Source organism: Daldinia loculata, assembly GCF_022478755.1.
Source record: "Daldinia loculata strain CBS 113971 unplaced genomic scaffold F4817scaffold_86, whole genome shotgun sequence".
Classification (NCBI taxonomy): domain Eukaryota; kingdom Fungi; phylum Ascomycota; class Sordariomycetes; order Xylariales; family Hypoxylaceae; genus Daldinia; species Daldinia loculata.
Genome location: NW_026054940.1, coordinates 56,121 through 83,051, shown reverse-complemented (window position 1 = coordinate 83,051; position 26,931 = coordinate 56,121). Strand labels below are relative to the sequence as shown.

General features: G+C 44.2%; 7 protein-coding genes across 7 annotated transcripts; 4 read left to right on the top strand and 3 right to left on the bottom strand.

Moving 5' to 3' along the window:
- Positions 1-519: 519 nt before the first annotated feature.
- Positions 520-2,073, bottom strand: F4817DRAFT_362191 (glycoside hydrolase family 7 protein; the record flags this gene model as incomplete). The annotated part of the gene is made up of 5 exons (XM_049306498.1): positions 520-714; positions 771-886; positions 950-1,298; positions 1,383-1,388; positions 1,456-2,073. The coding sequence occupies 5 exons, from the start codon at positions 2,071-2,073 to the stop codon at positions 520-522; spliced, it is 1,284 nt and encodes a 427-aa protein (XP_049154259.1).
- A 5,454-nt stretch (positions 2,074-7,527) lies between these two features.
- F4817DRAFT_293097 (P-loop containing nucleoside triphosphate hydrolase protein) lies at positions 7,528-10,218 on the top strand. The gene is made up of 4 exons (XM_049299710.1): positions 7,528-7,883; positions 7,936-8,455; positions 8,513-8,701; positions 8,755-10,218. Exons 1-4 carry the CDS (start codon positions 7,830-7,832, stop codon positions 9,912-9,914), a joined length of 1,923 nt encoding a protein of 640 aa, XP_049154258.1. The 5' UTR covers positions 7,528-7,829; the 3' UTR covers positions 9,915-10,218.
- A 1,415-nt stretch (positions 10,219-11,633) lies between these two features.
- Positions 11,634-13,663, top strand: F4817DRAFT_362189 (cytochrome P450; the record flags this gene model as incomplete). The annotated part of the gene is made up of 7 exons (XM_049306497.1): positions 11,634-11,693; positions 11,770-12,043; positions 12,192-12,478; positions 12,557-12,987; positions 13,051-13,165; positions 13,235-13,401; positions 13,495-13,663. The coding sequence occupies 7 exons, from the start codon at positions 11,634-11,636 to the stop codon at positions 13,661-13,663; spliced, it is 1,503 nt and encodes a 500-aa protein (XP_049154257.1).
- A 472-nt stretch (positions 13,664-14,135) lies between these two features.
- Positions 14,136-15,804, top strand: F4817DRAFT_362188 (polysaccharide lyase family 20 protein; the record flags this gene model as incomplete). The annotated part of the gene is made up of 4 exons (XM_049306496.1): positions 14,136-14,176; positions 14,410-14,450; positions 14,888-15,229; positions 15,377-15,804. The coding sequence occupies 4 exons, from the start codon at positions 14,136-14,138 to the stop codon at positions 15,802-15,804; spliced, it is 852 nt and encodes a 283-aa protein (XP_049154256.1).
- Positions 15,805-16,059: 255 nt separating this feature from the next.
- On the bottom strand, positions 16,060-18,010 carry F4817DRAFT_352604 (alcohol dehydrogenase). Its single transcript, XM_049305250.1, has 2 exons — positions 17,353-18,010; positions 16,060-17,273 (listed from the first exon to the last, which is right to left on the bottom strand). The coding sequence occupies exons 1-2, from the start codon at positions 17,555-17,557 to the stop codon at positions 16,273-16,275; spliced, it is 1,206 nt and encodes a 401-aa protein (XP_049154255.1). The 5' UTR covers positions 17,558-18,010; the 3' UTR covers positions 16,060-16,272.
- A 779-nt stretch (positions 18,011-18,789) lies between these two features.
- F4817DRAFT_369220 (putative ABC transporter) lies at positions 18,790-23,420 on the bottom strand (the record flags this gene model as incomplete). The annotated part of the gene is made up of 2 exons (XM_049307332.1): positions 18,790-22,436; positions 22,466-23,420. 2 exons carry the CDS (start codon positions 23,418-23,420, stop codon positions 19,438-19,440), a joined length of 3,954 nt encoding a protein of 1,317 aa, XP_049154254.1. The 3' UTR covers positions 18,790-19,437.
- Positions 23,421-24,717: 1,297 nt separating this feature from the next.
- Positions 24,718-26,632, top strand: F4817DRAFT_362184 (MFS general substrate transporter; the record flags this gene model as incomplete). Its single annotated transcript, XM_049306495.1, has 3 exons — positions 24,718-24,959; positions 25,045-25,661; positions 25,716-26,632. 3 exons carry the CDS (start codon positions 24,718-24,720, stop codon positions 26,630-26,632), a joined length of 1,776 nt encoding a protein of 591 aa, XP_049154253.1.
- Between the last annotated feature and the right edge of the window lie 299 nt (positions 26,633-26,931).

The following is a 26,931-nucleotide window of genomic DNA, read 5'->3' as shown; positions in this document are numbered from 1 at the left end:
CTAGACAAGGGCAAACAGGGACTGTATTTTTTTTGTTCGTGATACCTTATATCGGCTATTCGATCCTCGTTCTATTCGGTATAGTTCCTATGGAGACCTCGCTTGTCATAGGCTCACAGTTCTTGAAGTACATATCGTCAACATCAATTCTAGATCGTCGATTCTACAAGACAGGAAGGTGATACTTAGGTGTGACACATCTCATTTCTCATTTATGGACCTAACTATGCCTTGTTACCAACAAGTGATCAATAACTACTATTAGGCACCTTAGGCACGTTACATCATATGTCAAGGTTCTTACAAGTGGCATAAGATGTACATAGTGTATATTCGAAGTGCAAATTATTTTGGGTGGGGAACGTCGATGGAAACCTTCACTTGAATACTTTTACTTCTATCTTTTAACTATCCCGTATATCCGAACTAATTGTTGTAAGAATTATGACAGTGAAGTGAACGGATCCTTCATGTCTAGACCACAACCGCCTTTGCGGGGAGTGGGGAACGCGCGCCAACTTAAAGGTTATAAGTCGATCCGACGGGCCCGAACTTGAAGTTACTGTAAGTGACCTTGGCGTTCTTGAATTTTTCACGGACTTGGTCGGGCTTGCTGCCGTTGACGTCGCATTCGCCGCGGGCAACACCCGGCTCGGACGCGGCGCGGTCAAGAGGGTACCTCTCGCCATCCAACCAAAGCATGTTGGCGTAAGCCTATCGAAATGTCAGATTACACTATTCACTAAGGGCAGGTGGTATATTCCACTTACATCGTCCCAGACGGATAAGACCAAGACCATAGGCTTACCGGTAGCCTGACCCATCGTCTTCAAACCGCCCATCTCTTGGAACTGCTTGTTGTCCTTGAAAAGATCCTTAGCAGCATCTATTTGCAGGATTAAGCGTTAGCGGTATTGATATTAGTGTGGATATTCGAACAAAAACGTACCACAGAAGCCAGCATCGATCGTGCTGCCACCAGACATATACTTGGACTTGGGAACTTCAAACTTCTTGCCGTTCTGGATGAAATACTGAGATAGGCTTGTGAGAGATGTGCCGGAGCCGTGAAATTGGGTCACGACTGTGAACTTCTTGCTGGTATCGATCGTCTTTCCCGTACCGTAGAAGTCGGTGTTGCCATGACGGAACGGGTTCAAGTTACAGCCATCAGGATCACAGCTACCGGAGTAGCGATCCTCGGAGTATGTACCGCCGCAGTCTTTCGTTTTGCAAACGAAGTATCCGTCTTTCTTGCATGGATGGGGGGTCAATGCGAAGGACATGCTGTTAGCCTCCTACAAGTCCATTTCAGCACAGCAGGCTCCCGAGTTACCGATACCAGAAGACTTGTCCGTCTTTGATGGTTGCCAGCCCTCAACATTGGCCTAAAGAAGAAGCGTAAAGTTAGTTAACGTCCTATTTAGATATTGGGACTGCTTGAGTCTGGCCTACCTTGCCACCAACCCACTTCAGATCTCGAGCATACTGCGAGTCGCAGTATCCGGTACCATACTTGGCACCGGCTTTGTTGGACGAGTAGCGCGACTTTCCACCATTTTCGTCTATGGACATGAAGTATACGGCACCGTTCAGGCCATAGCCCAGGTTAGCGTTCTCGACATCGAAGGCGATTTCGTTGCCATTGGCTGTGAACATCTGGTATTTATTGGCGCCGTTTATAAGATAAAGGCGGGACCTTATATTTACACCATACTGGTGTTTATTTCGGAACTTCATGGTTACAGCGTTGCCGGAGGTGCTCACACCGTATGTGCCCGAGTAATCGGCACCCTCGATGGCACAGTTCTTCGTATAAGTGTTGGCATCCGGGCATGCAGTCTTGTTCCAATCATTGCCGTCGTAGCAGTTTTGGTAGCCATCCACCACGTGAGTCCATCGCCAGTTGGAATCGATGACGAGCTCGCCGTTGACGTTGGAGCACTTATTGGGTCCAGTACAGCGCTGCCAGGTGATCTTGGGATGCGTCTCGGCGTCCTGCTTGCCGATTTCCTGGGCGTGACCTAGGGCCAGCAGAGTCGCCAAAGCGGCGGTGGTAGCTTTGCTATACATCTTAAGAGAAAGAACCTAGCAAGTGGTAGGTCCTATGCTGAGATGGTGTGATGAGTGAGAAGTCTGAAGCTAGTGGCTTGCTTGAACTTCAAGCTCAAAAAATGACATGATCAAGCTGCCTTTTTATTTTCATCGTGAACGCAACTCTACTTAGACGGGAAAGTCGTTTGCGGAGGCGAATGTAGGACTAGATCGTGGACCACATCGTACGAGAGAGGAAAGACGGTCCTCTTTCGTTTCATAGCCCAGAGTCTTGGGTGAAGATATCAAATCAGATTCACGATCCGGTTAAATGAGGAAATGATTTGCGGTTACCCTAGATTTGCAGACCCGTGGACAGGGGTCATAATACACTGCTTGCCCTGCTTGCTTGAACGCGGCTCGCTTCTTGGCCACGGACTGAGATCAATTGAAGATGCAAGTGACGAACCCACGAGAACTGCACTGTCAAAACTGATGTCACGAAATCAAACGGAGGGAGTAACCATTCTCAGCTACTCTAAAGTGAGCGTCTCCAGAAGCCTTCGACTCTGCCGGCTTGAAATCGCCATAGCGCCTTTCAGCGTCTAGCCATCCGTTTGAATAATCCGAAGGCGGCTACAAAGACATCACAGATTAATATCATGTTCGGTTGATTAAATTACCTCTCCTCTCAGTTCATTAAAATTGATTGAAGATCGGGCTAGAACAGGGTCACGTTCTAACCTCTTACTTCACGCCGTAGCCTCATGTATCTTATACGTCGAACCTCGTATATACATTTGCATCATATATTCTATCAACAGTTCTTTTTATCATGCGAATATATCATCACGAATCTAACTCACCGAGTTTCCTTTGACATGGTAACTCGGAATTCTTCATATCTTCGACCCGTTAACTTCTATGATGGATGGATGAACGTTCATCGTGAGATAAGCAGAAACCGATCCCTACTAGAATCGGCGAAGATCAGCATACCCGACAACCTGGGTCTCACAATGGTCCATTACCGGTACTGAGATGTAGATTCAAAGTCAAGTGACACATAACAGCCTCGACGCCGGATGTAGATCGGGTATCGTTTCCGGTCTCTAAGGCTAGCCCCCAAATTTCTCCACATGTCTTTTCCCCAAATGCTCATCTCTTAAAGAATTCCCCGCTTCATGCGTTCTTGATTCTGCTTAGCTACCCCAATTCCCCAGAAACCTCTTGACCCCTTGTAGACTAGCTTCTGAACTGCCGGACCCTTCATCTCCGTGATGGGAAACCTAATGAAGTTAATGGCGTCTAGGACAAGACATAAATAACGTCGAGGTCTAGGCGCCAAATCGGTCACTATCCAGATTGAGTGGATACGGCGTCATAATAGGAGATATTAGCTAGGCAGAGTCTAGGCCAAGGCGGCCCCGGCGAAGCTAGCAGGATATGATACTACCTCCCCCATGGTATAGGGAGTTCCTCGTTGGTGACTGATGCTTCTTCTCTCGTCAAATATGTACACACGGAAGATAGTCCCGGCGCTTGCCTATCATCACCGGTGCCAGAAATCTATCCAGTCTCGCCAGTCCAAAAACTCCAGCTGGGTGATTTCGCAGTATGACAAAGCTACTAGTTAGTCGGTATTTAAAGAATCCGGACCAGAGACGGCTTGGAATTAATTTATGGGGTTGTACCAGTACGGTGCATTGTCTCGTTACACTGCGCGAGAATGCCGTGTGGCTTATTGCAGTCACTTGCCCTAGACGATACATTAACAAAGTTGGTCATGTGAAACTATCTTCGGCTCCCACCGCCGTGGCGATGTAATAGTACAATTCTGTCTAGTGAGAAATATTCTATATTGTACACTCGGCCTCACCAATGTGCGCTTACAAGTGCTCGAGCATGAGACCCTCGTTTAAAGGGCGAGCGGCCTGGGGAATATCAGGTATTTACTGGATTTGAATTTCAGCCCGTGTGTATCTATCCAAGTATATAATATCTAGAGGTCGTCGCCAATGGGTAATTTACATACCTTTTCTTCTTCTCCTCTCAGTATGTCCTCAAGTGCGAGGGAGACACGGTACATTATCTACTTACATCTTATTTCTTGAGACTTTTGCACCATTCTTAAAGTGGCAAGTTTTGGGTCTTTTCAAAGTCTTAATTTGTCAATATAAGTGGAATATGTACCTGTGTCTCCCTCGCACTTGAGGACATAGTTCCATGGGTATAAGTCTCCGACGCTGTCTCTTTAAAGAGATCTTGGCACTTGTATCATATAGGTAAGCTGCACGTGGCTATCAAAAGGGCCATCTAATCTAGGCCGGGCACGTGTTCGGCAGGCATATTCGATTTATCGTTAGAAGTGTCTAGGCCCTCGGGTGTTTCTCTTATATAATGGTTTAGCCGCACGTATATATGAGCGTATCTATGCTGTGAGTATTTTCCTGTATAGGTACTTACCCAAGTATTCTAGTTCAATCATGCGGTTTGAAATAATGAACACTTTATGCAAGAAAGCCTGTCTCGCATAATCTTTAGGCTCATCACATTTCTAGGGTAACAGATTATAAGAAATACACTGGTTTTATTTCATTAGATAACTATATAGTAAACAGGCTATCTTCATTCTAGGACGGCAGTATTTTAAAAGAAAACCATGTTTCTAATGTGACACCAAGGTAGATCAATGTGAAAGTATACTCACTAAATAAGCCACCAGAAGTGTTTAAAGGCTTGTTTTACTAGCGCTTTTATCAGCAATGCCGGTGAGTAGGCTTAATATAAGCTGGGGCGATATAATTCTCAATAACTCGGAACGATATACCTCTACACCTTTCCAATCCCATTGGCAGCAAATTTGCAGGTCTCAAGAGATATACGTTGTGTCTTACCTCAAGTCTCAGTTCTCTCATACCTATGGAGAAATACGTATCTGCAACGTACCTGCAGCTTGTGGAGATCGCCGTACCGAGTACTTGGTAACATCGAACGGGGATGTGTTAGTGTCACGAGGTAGAACCAAACAGCATAGAAACAACTTCATTGTTCTGCGAGAAACTCTAGCCTAACTACGGAAGTCTGTGGTTATACGTAGGTACTGAACACATCCTTTGTCAGTATTATCTCTATTTATAGCGTGGTCCTGAGTTTGTGGACTATAGAACTTAGGAAAGTGTCTAGGTTATCATTTCTTATCGCACTTTTATATTAACTACATACCTAGTTAAAGGTGATTGGCCGCCGTTCTCAATTTAGGTAGCCTTACTGGGCTGTTATCGATAAATTGTTGGGAATCTTTAGCGGCGCGGGGTGGAGCGGGGAGCTTTCGGAAACGTGGTAGGTTCATGTGGCTTATGACGGTATGCCCTGCGCCTTGCCCCGAGCTTGCCGAATTACTCATTGACCGACTGATTTTACATATTTATTAAACGGATACTGTATGAGACGATTGGATGAGATAAGGGCTTAAATTGATCTGAGGAGATAGCTATTTACCGTGTGTATATATGGCCTTTTATACGAGGCAAAAGGGCTTATACTAGGGTTAGCCACCTTAATAACTAGTTAAAAACTATTTATAACATTGGTTAAAAACCTTATTAATGTAATACACTTTTAAATCTTTTAAGACTTTTATTTTAAAAAACTTTATATAGTTAATAAAACTATTTTTTTTATTTTATTACCATTTTTTAATTTAAATAATAATTATTTATAATTTTATATATATTTACAAAAATATATATATTATTTTTTAGTTAAAATAACAGTTATAAAAAAATTATATTTAAATAAATATTTTTATTTTTTTATTAATATTTTTTATAAATACCATAATTTAAAATTTATATAAATAATTTAATTTAACCCATATATTTATAAATTATAAATTAACCGTCGTTAATTTATTTTTTTAATAAATTATAATACCCGTAAAAAATAAATTAACCGTTATTAATTTACTTTTTTTATAAAATAAAATATATATTTTTTAAAAATAAATTAATTATTATTAATTTACTTTTTTATATAAAGTTAAATATATTTATAAAAAATAAATTAATTGTTATTAATTTACTTTTTTTTATAAAATTAAAAGTAAATACGTAAAACGTAAATAATAAACGTTAAAAATAATTTTATTTTATATTTTTATTTTTAATATTTTCGAGATTATATTATTATTAAATTAAAATAACGGTTATTTTTTTTATTTAATTATTAACACAATTTATACCATTTCGTAAATTTAAAACGTATTTTTATAAATTTATATTTTTTTTAATTAAATATATATTAAAATTATAAATTGTTTATATTATAAACAGTATATTTAAACCTTTTATAATGTTTTATTAATTAATTGTATTTATTTTTTAACTTTTTAAAATATAAATAAATATATTTTAACATACTTTTTATTTTAATAATAAATACTTTTAAATTTATTAACGGCATTATTTTTTAATATAACAAAATTATTAATTATTTTTTATAATTTTTTAACATAAATTACGTGTAATTTAATACTTTATTTTTAATTATTTAATTAAATTATATTTAAGTTTATTTTAAAATTATTTTAATAATTATAACTTTAAAAAATTTTTGTATAAATAATTATTTTTTAATTTTGGTTAAATTATAAGTTTTAATTTTAATATATACGCGTTTTTATTATTTATATTATATTTTAAGGTTTAATTAAAATTAAACCGTTAATATAATTATTTTATATTTTTAATATATATTAATAATAACGTTTTTTTTAAATAATGTTAATTTTTTATAAAATAAATAAACGATTTTTTAAATTAATAATGGCTTATTTAATTAATTTATTTTAAATTTTATTATAATAAAATATAAAATTTCGAAATTAACCGTATAATTAATTTAAGTTTAAATTTAAATATAATATATAAATTTAATTATTTAAAATAAATATTTTATTAAAAAATCCTTTTTTTTTATTATATAAATTATTTATTTTATTATTTATAAAAAAGTTTTATTTATAATTTATAATTATTATTTTAACTTTTTTTTTTATTACAATTATCGTTAATTTAACTAATAAATAAATTATAATATAAAACATATTTTATATATTAAAATTAACGTATAATTATATTTTACGCCATTTAATATATATATAAAACTATATATATTAATCGGTAAAATTTTATCGGTTATTAAATTTAATAATAATTAAAATAATTATATTAAAAATTATTAAAAATAATATATTAAACGTTATAAAATAAAAATAAAAATAAATAAATAAATAAATAAAATTATAAAAAAAAATAATCGATTTTAATATAATAATTTAAATGTTTAATATAATAATTATTTTAAATATAAATTAAAATTTATAATTATTAAACAAATATTATATAAAACGATTAAATAAGATAAAAGCTTAAATTAATTTAAAAAGATAATTATCTATTATGTATATATATGGCCTCTTATACGAGGCGAGAAGGCCCATACTAAAGTTAGCTACCCTGGTAGCTAGCTAGAAGCTATCCACAACGTTGGCTAGAAACCTCGTCAGTGCGACAATATTACATATGACTCGATCTTGAGGAACTTTCAAAGTACTTAATTCTTTTTAAGTTTTCGCCTCACTTGATCTTTCGCTCATATCTACAATTGATATAATACCTATAGCGAACCTGACCTACATATATTCAAATACTCTCTCATTCCCTCAATGATCATTCGAATATACTAGTATTAATGCTCCACTTGCGCTTGCAAGTCTCGAACCACCAGCAAACATGACGAGCAAAGGCGCGAAACAGCTGCCGCATGAACGGCGAAAAGGAGAAGCGGTACATAAAAAACTTGCCTATTCTCGATATGATCTGCTAACTTAGTTATAAGGCCCTAAGCGAGTTCGCTGAATTTGTTGAAAAGCAACAAGCATTGCGATACCCGAGTGCCAAAGCCACCGACTGCGTTGAGCACCACGAAGAGCTCGACATCCTCGACTCATTAAACCTAGGCGATTCCGAACCTCATGTACCACTACGCGATCTCCTACTCGCCTGTTCCGACGATGCAACAGCCCAACAGAAACTTTCCGAGTACATCGACGAACGACTCTTGGAGGGCCATGGCGAGGCAGTTTTTGACCTAGGATTTGAGAATAATGGTGAATCGATGCGCCTCACCAGCGACGAGTGGAACATTGCATTAGATCGTTTAAAAGAAACGGCTAAGAAGGCTCACGCCGACTGTGATATATTGCTCACCAAGAATGTTGGGGGCGACGTCGAAGCTGAGTCAACAATTGCAGGGAACCAGAGTAAAGACAAAGACTGCACCGGGAAAATTCTAATACGAAAAACCCCTATTACAATCGAGCAGGTCATCGAAACAAGAATAGCCGTTGTTGGTAATGGTGAGTTTAGTCTGCGTGTAAAATAATATAAACAGCTGTGCTGACACTCATATATAGTTGATGCTGGGAAAAGCTCCATGCTTGGCGTCTTGGTTAAGGGAGACCTCGACGATGGGCGAGGGAAAGCTCGCGTCAATCTCTTCCGTCACAAACACGAGATAGAAACTGGTCGCACTAGTTCCGTCGGGATGGAAATAATGGGTTTCGACACCATGGGAAATGTTGTTACATCCGACACCCCGGGGAGTAAGTTGTTCAAAATCCCAACTGTCCTTTTCTTGCCGCTTACTGTGATGTAGGGAAACTGTCGTGGGAAGAAATTGGCAAACGCAGCGCTAAAGTGATCACCTTCACCGACTTAGCCGGCCACGAACGCTATCTACGAACTACAGTCTTTGGCCTGTTGTCTAGCAGCCCTAATTATTGTTTACTAATGGTCGCCGCCAATAATGGGCTAATTGGCATGAGTAAAGAACATCTTGGTATCGCTTTGGCCTTAAATGTCCCAATCATGGTGGTGGTTACCAAAATTGACATCTGTCCTCCAAATATTTTGGAACAGACCATCCAGCAGATTACCAAAATCCTAAAATCTCCAGCGGCACGAAAAATGCCTATATTTATTAACAATCGCGAAGAGTGTATCAACACCGCTACCCAGTTTGTGAGTCAACGAATATGTCCTATATTCCAGGTCTCCAACGTTACCGGCGAGAATCTTAACCTTGTTCGCACATTCTTGAATATCCTTCCGCATCATGGACGTTATGACACGGACGCTCCTTTTGAATTCCATGTTAATGATACCTTCTCTGTCCCTTTCGTTGGTACGGTAGTTAGTGGTATCGTCAAGTCAGGGGTAGTACATACTGGCGATAGCGTTTTAATCGGACCGGACTCGCTGGGTCAGTTCACTCAAACTAGCATTCGGTCTATCGAGCGAAAAAGAATCAGTGTACCCGCAGCGTCTGCAGGCCAATCCGCTAGTTTCGCGTTGAAGAAAATACGCCGAAAAGATGTGAGGAAAGGAATGGTAGTCTTACCAAAAGTCGAGGGGCAACCGCTTCCTAAAGTCTACCGTGAATTTGTCGCCGAGGTCTTGATTCTCTCGCATGCGACCACCATCAAGACCAAATATCAGGCAATGCTTCATGTCGGGCCAGTCTCCCAGACATGCGCAATAATCGATGTAGACCGCCCCTTCATAAGAACCGGTGACCGGGCGACCGTAGCATTCCGATTTGTTCAGCGACCAGAATACTTGGCCCCGGGCGACAGGCTTCTATTTCGTGAAGGGCGAACTAAGGGTCTGGGCATTGTCAAGTCGGTTGGGTATGATCCAAAGAAACCCCTGATGGCTGATCAGTCGGATGGTGGTGCCGCGCAAAAGCCTGATGAGAACCACGGCTCCACTGGAAGGGGTATTCCATCTTCTACGGGTGTGAGGGTTGGCGCCTAGTACCGTAAGACCTGTTGAGTCTTGCTGTGGAATTACGCGCAGCCTGGGGTCGCATTATGGCGTAAGGGTTGGGGTTATCTCCCGGGATACTTTCGGGCTGAAGATAATTACGTCTCATCCTGTTATCATTTTGAATCATGTTTGAAGGAATGCATCATAGTTACTAGCGGAGTTGGGCGTTTCATGCTCCGGGGGTTTGGAGCAGTGTAATATCTTATCCTACATACCCTCAGGCATTTGTCTCTTTATTTCTAGTATGGAATATATCCAATCGTTTGCACAGGGGTTTACTACCCCTTCTCTACTCTTTTCTCCGGTGCCGCTTGATAACAGAAGATAAACTGCGTATGTCACCTCGTTGTCAATGGACTACATGTAGTTCAAGGGTTTTAAGTATCCGTCAACTCTTGAATCAAAGCGCCTATGTTGATCTTAGATGTCATTTATTTATACCCGGCTTTATCGGTGGGGGTATCAGGTGAGAGGTCGGGACTTTTACATAACCCCTACCAGGTAAGTTGTAATAGGCTGAGGTTTATACCTTTATTTATATTTTGCTCTTGGTTTTACGTGCACGTTTGTGTATATGCGGGCATTTAACGCCGTGGCTGGCCTCTCTAGGCCTATAAGGCTACTAATCTTAGTATCTTATATATCTTTTCTAGGTCCTGTTGGTAATATAGTTCTCCGGCGGCTTAAACGACTTCTTTTATGTGTACGTTGTGCAATTGGCAGTATTATGATATAAGAATGTGGTACGGTGTAAACCTGAGGCTTTTGTGTTGCCTGGGGGGTGACCTCTACTTACACAATATCAACCCTGTTGGGTTACGCAGTCATAAGACTATAATTAGCAATGCCTGACTTTAGATAAGAGATATAATGTTAGTTCGGAGAGTTTTTATTATTATGCGGCTGAACGATGGTCCGGTACTGCTACGTTACGGATTTCATGGCGACTTCGGCTTTTGCTAAGCGAGCAAAACTTCGGGTTTCTCGAAGAGCCCGTCGAGTCTGTCAACTTGACGACGCCGTGTCTTCTGCGCATTCGGAAGGGCTGCCGTCTCGACGCTTTGCCCATCGGGGCGAAGACGTTACGATCGATAATCGACGCGACGAATCATATTATGTACATGATACGGCAAGGTAATTATTTCCAACCAATAGATATGGGTCTGTTCTAGATTTACAACCTTGTCTTGGACTGCCGACGTACACCTTGTGCACCGGGACTGTGCGGGCCGGGATCGTCTGTGGGGGAGATTATACAAAGCAACATAAATCCCCTAGTGCTAACGGGTGATCTACCACAAGGATCGTGATGTAGTCTAGCCTCTATAAGTAGATCAGTTCGGAAACTCTGTTCAGCTATTGGTTGGGAAATTCTTCGTCTAATTCGTAATTATCAAATCGTAAGATATGCGTAAACGATTACGGGACGGCACAGGGCCGTTGGAGAATGGCCAAGTATGGTTGCCTTATAGGGGTATATTGTCCGCTGTGAATAGGTCAAGGCTTTGAGTTAATGCCTTTCGGGATTAGCGATGCTGTATACTGTACTGCCATCGAATATCCTTCCGCGAGGACTTGTCGGTATGGGGAGCCCAAATTCCCGATATATAAGTGAGAGTATTCCCCGTTACTGGTGGTATGAAGAAGTCTGCTTAAGAGAAAGCAAAGGCGTGACTGAACTAGGAGCTCTAGCACTTGAAGTTCACCATGGCGCCTGTTTTCGAGTTAGGCAATCCCGTTAATATTCCTTTAATAGGAGCAGCATGTGTAAGTCACAGATCGTCCAGCCTTTAAAGGTCTAATAGTTACTAGTTTGCCTAATATTTACACTATAATTACCTAGTTAACTCTCTACGTCGTAGGGAGTATCTTCTATAGACTCTTCTTGGATCCTTTACGCTCCGTCCCCGGGCCGTTCCTCTGGCGCCTCACCAATCTGCCGCGAGTTTATCACATATTAAAAGGCGATATACACGTTAAAGTTGGAGAGTTGCACAACAAATACGGACCAGTCCTCCGACTCACACCTTACGAAGTTGTCTTCAACGACCCCCAAGCATGGAAAGATATTTATGGTCACCGCGTTGGCAATGCCCCAGAGAACTCCAAATGGCCAGGTAAGCCACTTATGACTCTCGAGCGGGTCATTCTAGCTTGCGTGACATTTTATGGATACTAAACAGAACAATATGGTCTTATCCTTTCCTACTACAGCCCTATTTGAAACATATTTGACATGTGTGGATGCTAACTCGAAGCCTATAGAATTCTACACAACAAATACCGATCTCCCTCACAGCCTTATCACAGCCGAACGTAAGGAACATGCAATCCTTCGCCGGCAGCTTTCACACGGGTTTTCCGATAAGTCGATGCGAGAGCAAGAATCTTTGATCAAGGGATATGTGGAACTATTAATACAACGGCTACACGAGAACGCCCAGAATGGCGCGGCTCGCCTTAACATGCGAGACTGGTATAACTGGACAACGTTCGACGTCATCGGCGACCTAGGTTTCGGGAGGTCATTCGGTTGCTTAGAGGGCACAGGTGTACGTGATACTAAATACCATTTCCTTGATTCCATCCGACCGCTTGAGAACGTGGAAGAAACTACTAACTCATAATAGTACCATCCTTGGGTGAGGCTCATTACGGAGACTTTCAGGGAGTCATCCGCATTCCAGAGCTTGGCGCATTTGGGCTTACGTCCGGTAGTGAAGTATATTTACCGATGGGGATTAATGGGCAAGAATAAGGAGAGCCTCAACCTCGTCTCGGAAACACTCCACGAGAGAATCAAACTTGGCAAAGAAAGGCCTGACTTGATCGAAGGGTTGGTGAAAAAGAAGGATGAATTGGGCATGGACTTCGAAACTCTCGTTAGCAACGCAAATCTACTGATCGTCGCGGGCTCGGAAACTACAGCCACACTTTTGAGCGGAGCAACCTACCTCTTGACTACGAACCCGGACAAGCTCGCGAAGGTCGCTGAAGAGGTCCGTTCTACTTTTAGGAGCGACCAGGAGATCACTCTCACATCTGTTAGCCAACTGCATTAGTAAGTGTCATTCTGAACATTCATCCATAGGCCGTACCGTTCGCTAACGAGGATTCTACCTAGCATGCTTGCATGCCTCAACGAGTCTTTGAGACAGTATCCTCCAGTTACTAGCGACCTGCCGAGAATTACACCTAAAGGAGGCGCGACAATCTTAGGGACATTTGTACCTGAAGGCGTGAGTGATTTATTTACTACCCCTTCTCCAGTTATATATAGCAATGCTTACTCGATTTGATCGCAATAGACCGTCGTCTCCGTCTTCCAATGGGCTGTCAACTACGATCCGCGATTCTGGAAGAATCCTTTCAAATTTGCCCCCGAGAGGTGGCTGGGCGATCCGGAATACAAGGACGACCAGCAGGACGCCATGCAACCGTTTAGCACCGGACCGCGAAACTGCATCGGTAGAAAGTAAGTATCAGTCGAGTTTCATTCACAGTCCTGTTATCCTGGTATAAAGGCATGGTGGTGGGAGATATGAATTGCTAACACATGATGCTATAGTCTCGCATACGCTGAAATGCGTCTCATCCTGGCCAAGATTATTTACAACTTCGACATATCGATCGATGATGATAGTCGAAACTGGATCTTAAACCAAAGGTCATTCACCGTGTGGGAAAAGCCGGCCTTGAATATTCACTTGGCACCCGTTGCCAAGAAATCTGGGTGAACAGATATAATATAACTCAAACTAGAATGGACTAGGTGGGTTGGGGGTTATTTAGGTAGACACGGCGGAGATTTGGGACACTCTAGCTCGTTCGTGGTTAGTATGGTTTTGATAAGTAGGATCAGATAGCTAAGTTGCACGCTTCGATATTGGGATATTGGGTGCTCTGGTAGAGTATCAAGCATCGTTGCCGGCGCGAGCTAGTTCTCGTGCTTCTGTATATTTATTCTGTTAGGACGGTTGGATGGATACATATAAAATTTAGGAACTTTACTAAATATCTTGGACTTGAATAGGTATCTTATAAAACACATTCAAATAGTGATGAGAGCTGGGCACATGGATTTTGAATGATAGGCTCCGTCCAACGGATGCTGTTGTTTCTATGTCTGTTTGATTTGTAAAATGATGTAGGCTATTTCATTCTTAACGGACTTAGATCTTCGAACTATTGCTGACGTACTTCTCACGTATGTCTCTAAGCGGAGTTGAGAGTATGACAGGTACATTTTTGTAAGTGAGCAGTGTGTATAAGATCTCCATTCGCTATCGTCGTATAACGTGATCAATCACAATACCAATCTTGCAGCAGGTAGGTAAGACACAGCGGCTTTTTAGATATGTACCTAATATTAAACTACAATAGCCCTGCATGATTCTACAGCCTGGTATTCAGCTGCGGGCTGGCCATATATTCTACTAGAAGAATTTGACTGAAGCAACGAACTTCATAGTGCCGCCTAAAGTAATAAAATAAGCTCCTTGATATGGCACTGTAAGCTTAGTCGTATGTTTGAACAGAAGGGCTGTCTGGTTTCGGAAATAAGACCCCTAATAAGTGGTCAACAGTTTGTCTGAGAACTATCATCCCCTTCGAACTAAGATCCCCCTGGCTAATATTGGGGAGGCTAGCGATGGTATTGGATCAAGTAAGCAGCTCCCCTGGCATCAACTAGTGAATTACCAGTTTTGAGGATTGCCGACAATCTGGTTGGCCAGCTCGTACACATACATTAGGTAGGTATGTAAGCTTACCACAATGAGCTCACCTCTCACCAGATCGTACTATATAAGATATTAGGACCTTGTACTCCTAATGTGAAAGCCGTGGAGCCCTCAAACCTCAACTTTCTAAGGATAACTAACAAATCTTCTTACCTTTCGTCCTAGCTAAGATGATTAACATTAATCTATTGAGCGTGCTCTTCGCCCTCGGCTTAACAGCTGTTCAAGCTACGCAGTCTTGGCACAACACCGGAACGAAGGCCGGATGGGATACCTTTACACATGAACACAAGGGCACCGTCGATGAAGTGACGGACCAGGTCTACAAGGGCCCTACGGCTCTTAGAATGACTCAAATCCACGATTCGGGCTACAATGGCCGTTATCATTCTGAAGCTGTCAAGTACAATGTCTACCGCAAAGGTGACGCTGGGTTTTACGGGTTTGCCTTCCTACTCCAGGATGGCTGGCAGTTCAACCCGGCCCAGGGTTACAATCTCGCCCAGTTTATTGCCGATTTCTCGGATCTAAACTGTGGCGAGGACTACATGCCTAGTACTAGTATGCACTACTCTTAACCCCTTATCCTTTGGAGTGACTGTCTAGGAATTTCCTGATCTAGATCATTGGAAAATTCTGTTATTCGGACAATATAATCACTCTACGCTTTCTCTTCGCAGATACAATTGTTAACCGTTATTATTTTAGTGGTTTGGATCGACGGCGACCAACTAGCAACCAGGGTCAAATACGGCAACGTATGCCCCACGAACCAGCAAAAGATCAAGGAATTCAAAAACCTAAAAACGGTAACCGCCGGAATATGGCACCGCGTCGAGATCCAAGCCAGCTGGAAGAGCGACAACACCGGGTTCTTCAAACTGTGGTATGACGGAGAGAAAGTAGTCGATGCCTACAACCTCCCGACAACCGTGGGCGACGGACGATATTTCCAGTTCAGAGTCGGGCTGTACGCCAATGCTTGGCACGACCATGGCTACGAGGGCACTCAGGGGACTAGGAAGGTCTGGTACGACCAGATTGCTGCGGGCTCTGCGTTTAAAGACGCGGACCCGGGAGCATGGGTTGCGAGCACTAGTGGCATGCGGTTTCAGCCATCTTCCGAAGATCTATAGGTAGATTTGGATGGGGGGGGGTGTGTAGCATCCACGACGAAAATAGGTATACTGTGTTGAGGGGCGAGCATGTTCGGAGTCCTACAATATACTGTGTAACCCCTGATTTTGGAGACGATTCCGATCTACATCATCTATTGGCGATATCTATCTGCATACGAGTGATTGCTATTAGTCTTATTAGAACTAATTAGACTAATAGCAATTACTCGGGGTTCTTTTTGCCCGTGCAACTTCGGATGGCATTGTTAGAGGCGTGAAAGATGCCACGTGTAAGGATTGACACTGTCATAGCACTAAGAAATGTTGTGAAGATATATCAAAATTTCAATTGGTAGGTACATTGGTACACTCATTCATCTCGTCTAGCCGTCGTCGCATCATCCAACCCGCCTGTATGAACTTTATATATATAGAAGAAGAAAAGCATTATCGTACCCCTTTAAACTCTATTGACCCCGAGCCCGTCTATTTGCTTGTGTCGACGACATACCGACCGGCGATCTTGCCAGCCTTTAGCAAGTCGAATACTTCCTGCAGCTTGCTAAGACCGACTACCTTGTAAGGTGAGGAGACGAGCCCTCTCCTGAAGAAGTCGAGGGCTTCAGCGGTGTCTTGGCGGTTACCGACGTAGCTGCCCTTGATGGTGATCATGCGGACTACGGTGTCGAACACTGGTGCCTTGAGGTATGCACCTGCGGGCATACCGACGGCAACGATGGTTCCGCGGCTACGTACGTACTCGCTAGCTTGCTGGAAGGGACCTTCGCTGACAGCGAGTAGTAGGACAGCATGAGGGCCGAAGCCATCTGCTGTTGCTGCCTTGACGTCTTGGACTACGTTCTTGCTCTTGGTAAAGTCGATGTAGTCTGTAGCACCGAGGCTCTTGCAGAGCTTGCCCTTCTCTTCACCACCGTCAATGGCGATCGTGTGTAAGCCCATTGCCTTGGCGTACTGGATAGCCAAGCTACCAAGCCCACCTCCAGCACCGACGATGGCGACTTGCTGGCCAGGTCTTGCGCCAGACTCCTTCAGTGCCTTGTACACTGTTAGACCAGCGCACAGGATGGGCGAAACTGCTTCGAGGCTGACGTCCTTCGGGATCCTGGCAACGTGAGCTGCCTTGCCAATGGCATATTGTTGGAAGCTACCATCTACTGTGTAGCCTGATAATAAGGCATGGGGGCAAAGTGATTCGTCAGACTGTTGGCAGAAGGAGCAGGTAAGGCATGAACCGTTCAGCCACTTGATACCGGCGTGGTCTCCGATCTCGATGTCCTTGACAAGCTCGCCACGTGCGACAACAACACCTGCACCTTCGTGTCCACCAATGAAGGGCATCTTGGTGGGAAGTGGCCAGTCGCCATTTAAGGCGTGTAGGTCCGTGTGGCAGACACCAGAGTACTTGATGTTGATGAGTACCTCATCAGGTCCAGGCTTAGGAACTGGAACCTTCTTATATTGTAGGGCTGCTTGATGTTAGAGACTGGACGAGGTAGGCCTGTGTATAAATAGATAGGCGTTGGGTAGCAGTATAAGGTTACTTACGTCCGCCGGTCTTTTCGACGACCTGCGCCCATTGTTCGCTCGGAATTTGAAAGGAACTCATGTTTCTTTTTAGAGGAGTGGTCAATATGGGTGATCGAGGTTGAGATGAGATGAGAGTTGGTCTGGGTTTCGAAAGTTTATTTAACTTATATCGAAGTTGTCTGATGTTGATGGTGGACTTGAGAATGTTTGACGCGATAATCATGATGTATAAATAATATTCTTCACCTAACACCCAAAGGCCCGTTGATAGGTAGGTAGCAACCTAAATTAAGTCGCATTGACCAATAAAGCTCGCGCCCGCCCGAAAGCGTCTCGTTGAAGTCTCCTTTCAGTGGCATGCTTCAACGTCACCTTACCCCTCTCACCACCGCAAACTACAATGGGGCTCCTAGGGGCTCCTAGGGGCTCCGTACTAGTAGTGTACATAGTAATTTCCACAGGCGGATCCATGTTGCCGGACGATCTAGAGTTTTAGCTAGACCGTAGTTAACTTGTATGTATGCAAGTACGGAGTAGGCTGGGCGAAAGACATTGGTTGGTATGTACGGCGCAAGGGACGATCGCTGCGAAAGACTGGTTTGAGATTGTTAGAATGTCAGGTGCTTCTTTGGCTTATGTGCAGATTATGGTACCGGGCGGAGCAGACGCACCAGACCGCACCACTAAACGCAAGAGAGGTGTTTTTGGTTCTTGGTAGCGCTGCAGATAGGAGAATAGCGTTGAGCCTTCGGCCGCGCGGAACTCCGCCAGTCCCGTCTTCATTCCGGTCGACTTGGAGTGCATACATATGTAGAATGCATATCGATTTCTTTAATCTTACCTAGCGTCTTAACTTGCAGGCTTTAAACGCGGGGAAGTTGGGGAAGACCCCGCGTTTACCATCCTTTACTCCTATTCCTATTGGATTATTTCCTATCTTTACTCACGGGACGCAGATCTCTCATAGTTTGAGTAAGTTAGCTTATGTAGGTAGTGTCGCTCACCATTTGAAAGAACCTCCTCTGCATAGTCGAGGCAGATTCTTGGCTCTAGACTCTAGACTCGGTGTAAATTTTTAGTGATCATATGATTTTGTCTAAATGGGGCGACGGAATTGACAAGGATTTCTTTAGTGTAGTACAGTATGAAGTACACAACAAAAGTAGTGACAGCTCAATGTTGTCAGTGTCAGCCCACCTCCTTTTAAGCGGGGACAGATCCTTCCTCTAATGTTCAATTCCGATAACACTCAGCTCACCTTTTGGGATCCGGTGGAATGGAAGTGGAAGCTGCATCATGTGGCTTTTTCTCCTTTTGCAGCTGAGGTCATTCTACATAGTTAGATCTAGCATCTTAAAGAAATCGGACTATTATTACATACGACGAGTACTGCGGTACTTGACTATAATACCTAACCTATATTCAAGGTAATTGCCTCATACATATGTATTCCAGATTTATTATTCCATATATGTAGGTAGGCACTTATGCATAGGTACATGTGCATGCTTAGAACCTCGATGTTTAATTCAAAGGTTTAAGACTGCGACAAGACTTACCTAACTAAACAAGCAAATATACTTAATCGAAGACTTCCAGATATAGGGTTGAAATGGATACCTGACGTAATGTTCGTACGAGAATAAAATATCCAAGGCAGTATGTATATACTTGGCAAAGTAGTTAGTATCTAACATTTAACAAACGATGTTTGATCTCGTGTAAGTCGGCTGTTTCGATGTAATTTAATACACACCTAAGTTTCATGTCTCATCTCATTCCATAGTACTGGTAAGCTCGGAGATGCGAATTGTATTCCGAGATCTCCGTCCTCCGTCCTCCGATACCCACATTTTTAATCTTCATACTCGTGCTTGTGGTTACACTTTCATCTCACAAGATCTCACAAGATCTCACAAGAGCAATATTCTTTACAAGAACAACAAACTTATTATTAAAGAGTGTATATACAAATTCTATTCTATAATTACTCGAATCTCTATAAACATTTCATGTTATATTATATAATCGACGTCTCATTATGCGCTCATGTCCGAGGGTGTATTGCCTCAGTATAGATCCCGAGATGACCCTCATCTCTCCTCATCCATCCAATGTCTGGTGTAGAACATTTACGCGATAGCTCTCGCTACGAGTCAACAACTCTTCGTGCGTACCCCTTTCGACACATTGCCCATCCTCGATCATGAAGATTACGTCTGCGCGTCGGATAGTATGCAATCGGTGCGCGATAGCCACCACCGTGATACCCCGCGTCGCCTTCTCTAATCCATCCTGAAGTAGCCTTTCTGACTCTGCATCCAAAGCACTAGTCGATTCATCTAAGAGTAGTAGTCGCGGCTTACGCACCAATGCTCTCGCGATGGAAAGACGTTGCTTCTGGCCGCCTGAAAGTTGACCCCCGCTGGGACCGCACTGTGTGTTGTAACCATCTGGTAGAGCTACGATAGTATCGTGAATATTCGCCAACTTGCATGCATCCTCAATGTCCGCATCTGATGGTTCTTCGTCTGGGCGAGCCCCGAGGGCGACGTTAAACCGAATGCTACCGTCGAATAAGACGCTATCCTGTGGCACCAGACCGATGTCATCTCGAAAGACGGGTTCTTTTCTGCCGGAGATATCTACGCCATCGACTTCGATCGCGCCCGATTCCGGGCTATACATGCGTTCTAGTAACGATATGACTGTCGATTTTCCGGCACCGCTAGGACCAACAAGAGCGCAGAATTGGCCTGGGCGAATATCGATATTCAGACCTTTCAAGACTTGTCGATTTGGTCGCGCGGGGTATGAGAATTTCACCTGCTTGAAGCTTACCGCAAGGCCCTTAGCATTTGATGTTAATGTTCTCTTTGACTCAACAGCCGCCTCTGGGTCACGATGATTTACCCCCTTTGCCAACAGGGTTTTGGATGAGCTTAGGTCGATGAGGTCGAAAATCTGACCCACTGCCCTTCCCGCTCTCGTTATTTCAGGGGCGAGGGTAAAGAGTTGACCCCAAAGCTGAGCACTAACTAGAAGCGCCATCAGCACGATGAAGAATTCGACCTGTGTATAATGGCTTTCGATAATCTGTTTGGCTCCCCACCAATAGATGAACGCATAGATGAGATTTGACATGCTGAATGCAATCGCGAGGAATAGGTTGGCCCATAGGCTGGAGCGCGTCATCTCACTACGCGGCGCTGAGAGAGAGCGACGGTATGTCCCGAGTACCTCTTGCTCGAGCGATAGTGCTGCAACAGTCTTGATTGAGTTCACAGCCTCGACAGTGATGCTCACAGATTTAGCAAATGCCTTTTCGTGGCGTTCTGCGAAACGAGTGAGGATACGCATTTGCATTATTCCTGAGCCAAGCATAAGCGGTACTGTTGCGAGACAGACAATTGCTATTTTCCAGGCGATAATGAGTGTCATAATGACCGCGGCGATAAAGTTAACACCGATAGAGAAGATAGTTCCTATTATAGAACCTGTTAAACCTTCGACGGCAGCCGAGTCGTTTGTGATATACGACAGCAACATCGACGGAGTGCGATTCTCGGATTGGTGCCACTGCAGGTCTTGTTCAAATAGCGAGCGGAAAGAGAGCACCCTGATTGTATAGATAATCTTTTGCGCGATCCAGCCAAATGCCGACCAACTCACCCCATTGGCGAAAAACTCGATAATGGCAAGCACAAAGAACATAAGGCCAAAAAAGCTACCCGCTGCTCGAATAGCATCCTCAGAGTTGCAAGGGCTTAAAGCGCCGATCGTGTTACCAAAGATCAACGCTGATCCGGAATATGTTCCGCCAACAATGATAGCTGCGAAGAGGGCAACAAATACCCAGAGCAGATGAGGTCGAGTTATTGTCGCTAGACTCTTAATTGTGGCCCATGTCGGCCTCGACTGATCGGATATCTTCGCCTCCTTTTCTACCTCTATTTCGGTTTCAGTGGCGACAGCTTCGCCAACATTTTCGTTCTCCATAGTGAGGGACCGAGATACTTTCTCCATGTCTGTGTCTGAGCGGGCCAGGTCCTTCGTAGTGCTTCCCTTCGCAGTGCTCACGCTTGAAGTCTCCGATCCCATATTCTGCAACCGAACAAGGGCCGCATAATCACCATTTCTAGCAATGAGGTCAATGTGACTGCCCTGTTCTATGACTTTACCGTTGCGCATGACGACGATATTGTCAGCATTTTTGACAGTCGCTAGACGATGCGCAATTGATATTACTGTCCTGCCCATAGAAACCTTGTCGATAGCGCTTTGTATACGCCGTTCGCTAGCCGAATCGAGAGACGAAGTCGCCTCATCTAGAACTAAAATCTTAGGGTCTTTAACCAGAGCTCTTGCCAGTGCCACGCGCTGTTTTTGTCCACCACTTAGCAGGTCGCCATTAGGACCAACGGTCGTACCGAATCCATATTCCAAGTTCTCTAGGAAGGCGTCAGCATCAGCAAGATTCGCCGCTCGCTGGATCATTTTCACAATTTCAACAGTTAGATCGCCATATGACTCCGCAGCAGTAACTATGTCTTGTCCGCCTCGCACCGCCTCTGCTATTTGTGACAGCTGGGTACTAAGAAGGATAGGCTGCAGGGGGCCGTGCTCCGGCCGAGGAGAGTTCACTAATCCGAGAGCTATGTTCTCCAAGACTGATCGATCCAAAAGCAAGGGGTCCTGTTGAACAAGTCCGATAAAGCTTCGTAGTTGGCGCACGTTCACGTCACGGATATTTCGGCCATCAACATATACTGTACCTTGGTCGGGATCGTATAATCGAGTCAGTAAGCCGGCAATTGTCGATTTTCCACTACCAGATAAACCAACGATTGCGGTCTGCTGGCCTGCTGGAAAGTGAAGCGTTACACCCTGAATTACGGGAACGTCGGGACGAGACGGGTAGGTGAAGTCAACATTTTCGAGTGTAACGTCACCCGAGAATGACTCAAATTCGTCTCCCTGCGAGGGAAGCGTTCCGTCGATTTTAGAGTGGCGATCTATATCCTTCTCGAGCTTTTCTAATGCAGCCGTGGCAGATCCGAAGATCTGTAGGTATGGCGATATCTGACTAATCACAAGAGAGGCTAGAAAATTGGCGTCAGAAGACAGTTACAATGGCTCCGTATAGGGGTCTTACCGTCAACCAGAAGGAATATGATAGTGTATGTTGTACCAACAGTCACTCCCTCCTCACGACCAGCAACAACATCAGCTATGGTTTTACTGCCCTGCCAGTATGCCAATCCGCTTGCCGAGAAAGCTATGAAATATAGCAGCCCAGACTGCACGGCCGTCGCGATAGCTTTCTTGACGCCATTCTTTTTTGCCACGAGGAGCTCATCGGCGAATTTTTCTTCGAGGCGGTTATTAGCTCTGAACGCATGTACAACCATAACGTTTGACAAGCTCTCTAGGGCGATGGATGATGCGGATGCAACATGTTGTGATGCTTGACCCGAGAATTTGCCAATAAAGTGACCGCCGACAAGGGACATCAGCATGAATGCAGGAACCAATGACACTAGAATGCCAGCTAGTTTAGCGTTCTTGATAAAGGCCACGACATAGGAGGTGATGAACATTGCGAGTGAGCCCATATACACGCCGACCTTTTCGGATGTACCACTTTTGATGACGTTAATGTCGGCGCTCAAACGCGAGGATACCTCCCCGGCTGGTAATTTGTCGAAAAATGATACCTCCTGACGTAGCAAGGAGCGGAAGTAACGCTCTCGTAACCGGTGAGCGAGCCGATCGCCAAACAGGTTCCAGCATACGGAGAATATGTAAACAAGTGCAAGCTGCGCAAAGGCACAAGCCATAACTAGCAATACCTTTTGATTCACATCGGACTGGTAGTCCTCCGGGGAGGTTGCTTGTTCACCCGCACATGTTGCCGAGTTAAGGTCGTCTAATAGCTGACCAAAAAGGATACCAAGAAGCGGGAACGGAATTCCAGCAGCGATTGAGGCAATGGTACCGATTACCAGCAAGGAAATGTCGGTTTTGCTCGGTTCGGCGTAGGTCAGGAGTCGGAAGTATCGAAAGAGACCTCGTGATCCCTTCATAGTCGATTAGTTTGTTAAACGCAGCGTGAAGAGTATGTCGGCAACCTTACATATGATGCTATTGACGCTGCTCTACGGAAAACGGTGTCCTTTGCACTTCCGCTGGCGTTCGAATCATCGTTCTGAGGCGCGTCACCCATTGTGACGAAATCCCTTTCTACTTAGACGCCTGTGATGTTTGTTGCCTGAATCACGAAGCTTCCAACATATTCAACATGTCAAGAAATTTTTCCCTCTTCCCCCCCAAGCGAACAGACACCATGGGTCCATCTTTTTTTTTACTCCTCGCCGGCATCCGGAAGCACGATGCGCCGTAGTAAATGCCAATACAACCTCATCCATGGCGATACGGGGCTAGATGGAGCCAAGGGACGGACTCCATAAGACCAATCTTGAAGGGATGCCTTCTCATTTCGGCGACTCTGGATCGGTATATAGTTTTTATGATGTAACACTAACTCCAATGCACAGAAGATACAAAGCTGTACCTCGAAGGAAAGGTTGGGATTCCCTTGCCTCCGAGGACGGGGTCTAAGAGGTCTAAGAGGGATGAGGGGCCATGATTCGCAGAGACTAAACCTTAAGTGGTAGGACAATGCTGTTTCGGGGTCTTGGCATGCAGCATCTGATAAGATCATTCTAAGCCAAGCCAAGATTAGTGGTGGATCATGCTTTGTTTTAATTTATGAATGAGTTATCTGATGGCGCTAGAGGGTAGGCAGGCCCACAGGGACAACACATCATTATTAGGGTAGTTGGGGGGGTGGTAATTATCACTCACACTTCCTCTAACTCACTGTAACTCACTGTACCGGGTAGGCAGGCCAGGTAGGCAGTATACTGCTGAACTATGCTGGGATTAGAGTTTAACCCGACCCAATGCTCGGATCGCCCTGTACGACTTGATGTACGACTTGACTCAGTCAGCTGGAGTCACTAAAGGGTTATTTTGTATCACCTCAAGTTTTTCAGCTTGTTTATTTCTTTATTTCCTGTATTGTACGCGCAAGACTTCAAGCCCCCGTGGCTAAGCCACTCCGAGTCAAAGTTGCGCGAATATATCCCCTAAAACCCCCCCCCGCGCCTTTGCCCTGTCTCGGGAGAGCTGAGAGGTTCCATCAGCTGACAGGCAGACAGGGTGGCCTGATGATCAAACATCCACTACCCGGAATCCTGGATGAACATATTGCAACGGTAGAAATTAACGTGCACTGCCAATTATTTTAACTTTACTTTTTTCATCCTGGAGTCGATATCTATGTCAAGACTCCATCGACGTCTTCCTCCGTCAACTAACATGGAAGAAGACACGATAACAGGTAGCCAGGCACCACTGCTGGGTCAGGGTTCAAGTAGCGACGGTGGTGGTAATATCCGAAGAGATTCGTATGGATCTACTACTTCCAGCAAAGATGATGTGGTAGTCACCATCGACCCAACGGATGATGGAGCAAGTATCGATATCCAGGATGGCATCAAGCAGGCCGATGCCATCAATCAAGTTTGGTCGAGAGCTGTGCTCGTTCTGGCATATTTCTTGTGAGTCGTGATCGTGACAGCAATAATAGTTACGCGTTCATCGATCGATATCGCAGTTTTAGCTGATCGTTTATCGTGTCTCTAGTATTTTCTTGTGCTCGTTTGCGAATACTCTTCAATACCAGGTCATGTCGAACTTGCAGCCCTTTGTCGTCAGCGAATTCAGTGCGCATTCTTTGATCCCTACCATCGGCATAATAGCGTCTGTCATGAGCGGCATTTTGAAACTGCCCATAGCCAAGCTAATCGACTCCTGGGGCCGCCCGCAGGGTCTCGCGTGCGTAATCGCGCTCGCGACCTTGGGACTTATTCTCATGGCCGCGAGCCAGAACGTCCGGACATACGCAGCAGCAGAGGTAATCTACCAAGTCGGTATCAGCGGCTTTACCTATGTCCTCGACATCATCATTGCCGATACTTCGTCGCTCAAAGACCGAACGCTTGCATTTGCATTCAACTCTTCACCTACACTGATCACCACATTCCTCGGCCCAGTGGTAGCTAACGCGTTCCTCAAAGGAAGCGGTTGGAGATGGGCATTTGGTCTCTCTGCGGTGTTGTTTGTTGTGCTTTCTTTGCCAGTCCTGTCCATTCTGATCATCAATGCGCGAAAGGCGAGAAAGCTAGGTCTACTTCCGGAACGCACTAGGAATGGCCCGTGGACTATATCGAAATTACGCCAAGGACTGATTGATTTTGATGGTATGTCGACTTATATAACGATATATCCATAATCTGGAGTCTAACGTTTAGTAGCCCCAGGAATGTTCCTTGCCGCCGCCGGCTTAACTCTAATCTTGGTCCCATTTTCGCTCCACGGGTCTGCGGTAAACAGCGCCGTCGCCATTACTCCCATATTCGGTGTCTTATTTCTTGTCGCATTTGCTGTTCACGAGCGTAAAACGAAGCGGCCGTTCGTACGATTCTCGCTCCTATGCTCCCGTAACGTGGCGGGGTCTTTCCTGTTATCCATCATAATATTTATTGCTTATTTCGCATGGGACGGCTATTATACATCGTATTTACAGGTTGTGCATAACTTAACCCTCGAAAAGGCCGGCTACATAGGCCATATTTACGGCCTTGGTTCATGCATTTGGGCCGTGGTCGTGGGGTATTTGATCAGACGGACAGACAGGTTCAAGTGGCTAGCTTTAGCTGCTTTACCGGTGCATCTTTTAGGCGGCGCCTTAATGATTATCTTCCGCCAGCCCGACACGAATATCGCATGGGTCATTATGTGTCAAATTCTTATCACGATCGGGGGTAGTACGCTTGTCATGTGCGAACAGATAGCAGTTATGGCCATCGCAGACCACTCGGACCTAGCCTCTATCATGGCTATTCTGGGTCTTGCGTACTACACGGGCTCAGCAATAGGCAGCTCGCTCAGCGGTGCCATCTGGAACACGACACTCCCAACGGAGCTTGCCAGGCTCTTACCCGAGGTCCCTTCTGACGAACTAGCCCTAATCGGGTCTGATCTAAAGAGACAGCTAAGCTATCCTATGGGCAGCGCGATGCGAAGCGCTATTATTACCGCATACGGCATAGCCCAGTCCCGGATGTGTATTACGGGGACCCTCATATCACTTTTCGAAATCCTCGCGGTGGGGATCTGGCAAGATGTTAGGGTTAGCCAGTCCAAGCAGGTCAAGGGGACTGTGCTATGATGATAGGTACCTATATATATATATGGGCTATATATGATACCTAGGCAAAATCCATCTTGGTGGTGCATTAGAACATGGTATATCTGGCAACTTAGCGTATTACAGGCGTTGGAGCGAGTTTGCATAAGCATGATCTTTCTGATAGCATACGGATTTAGACCGACATTTAGAATATAAATGAGCTCGTTTTTTCTTCTTCTACATAACATACCTGAATACCTACCTAGGTAGCCAACATTAAGACGCGTAAAAAAAACAGGAGACTAATGGATACTCACATGTAAAGAGATACATTGTAC

Excerpts from the sequence above, each read along its gene's own strand:
- F4817DRAFT_293097 (XM_049299710.1), top strand. The coding sequence starts at position 7,830 with ATGACGAGCAAAGGCGCGAAACAGCTGCCGCATGAACGGCGAAAAGGA. Across the intron at positions 7,884-7,935 it reads AACGGCGAAAAGGAGAAGCG|GCCCTAAGCGAGTTCGCTGA; the intron begins GTACATAAAAAA and ends CTTAGTTATAAG. Across the intron at positions 8,456-8,512 it reads AATAGCCGTTGTTGGTAATG|TTGATGCTGGGAAAAGCTCC; the intron begins GTGAGTTTAGTC and ends ACTCATATATAG.
- F4817DRAFT_352604 (XM_049305250.1), bottom strand. The coding sequence starts at position 17,557 with ATGATTATCGCGTCAAACATTCTCAAGTCCACCATCAACATCAGACAA. Across the intron at positions 17,274-17,352 it reads CGTCGAAAAGACCGGCGGAC|CCCTACAATATAAGAAGGTT; the intron begins GTAAGTAACCTT and ends AACATCAAGCAG.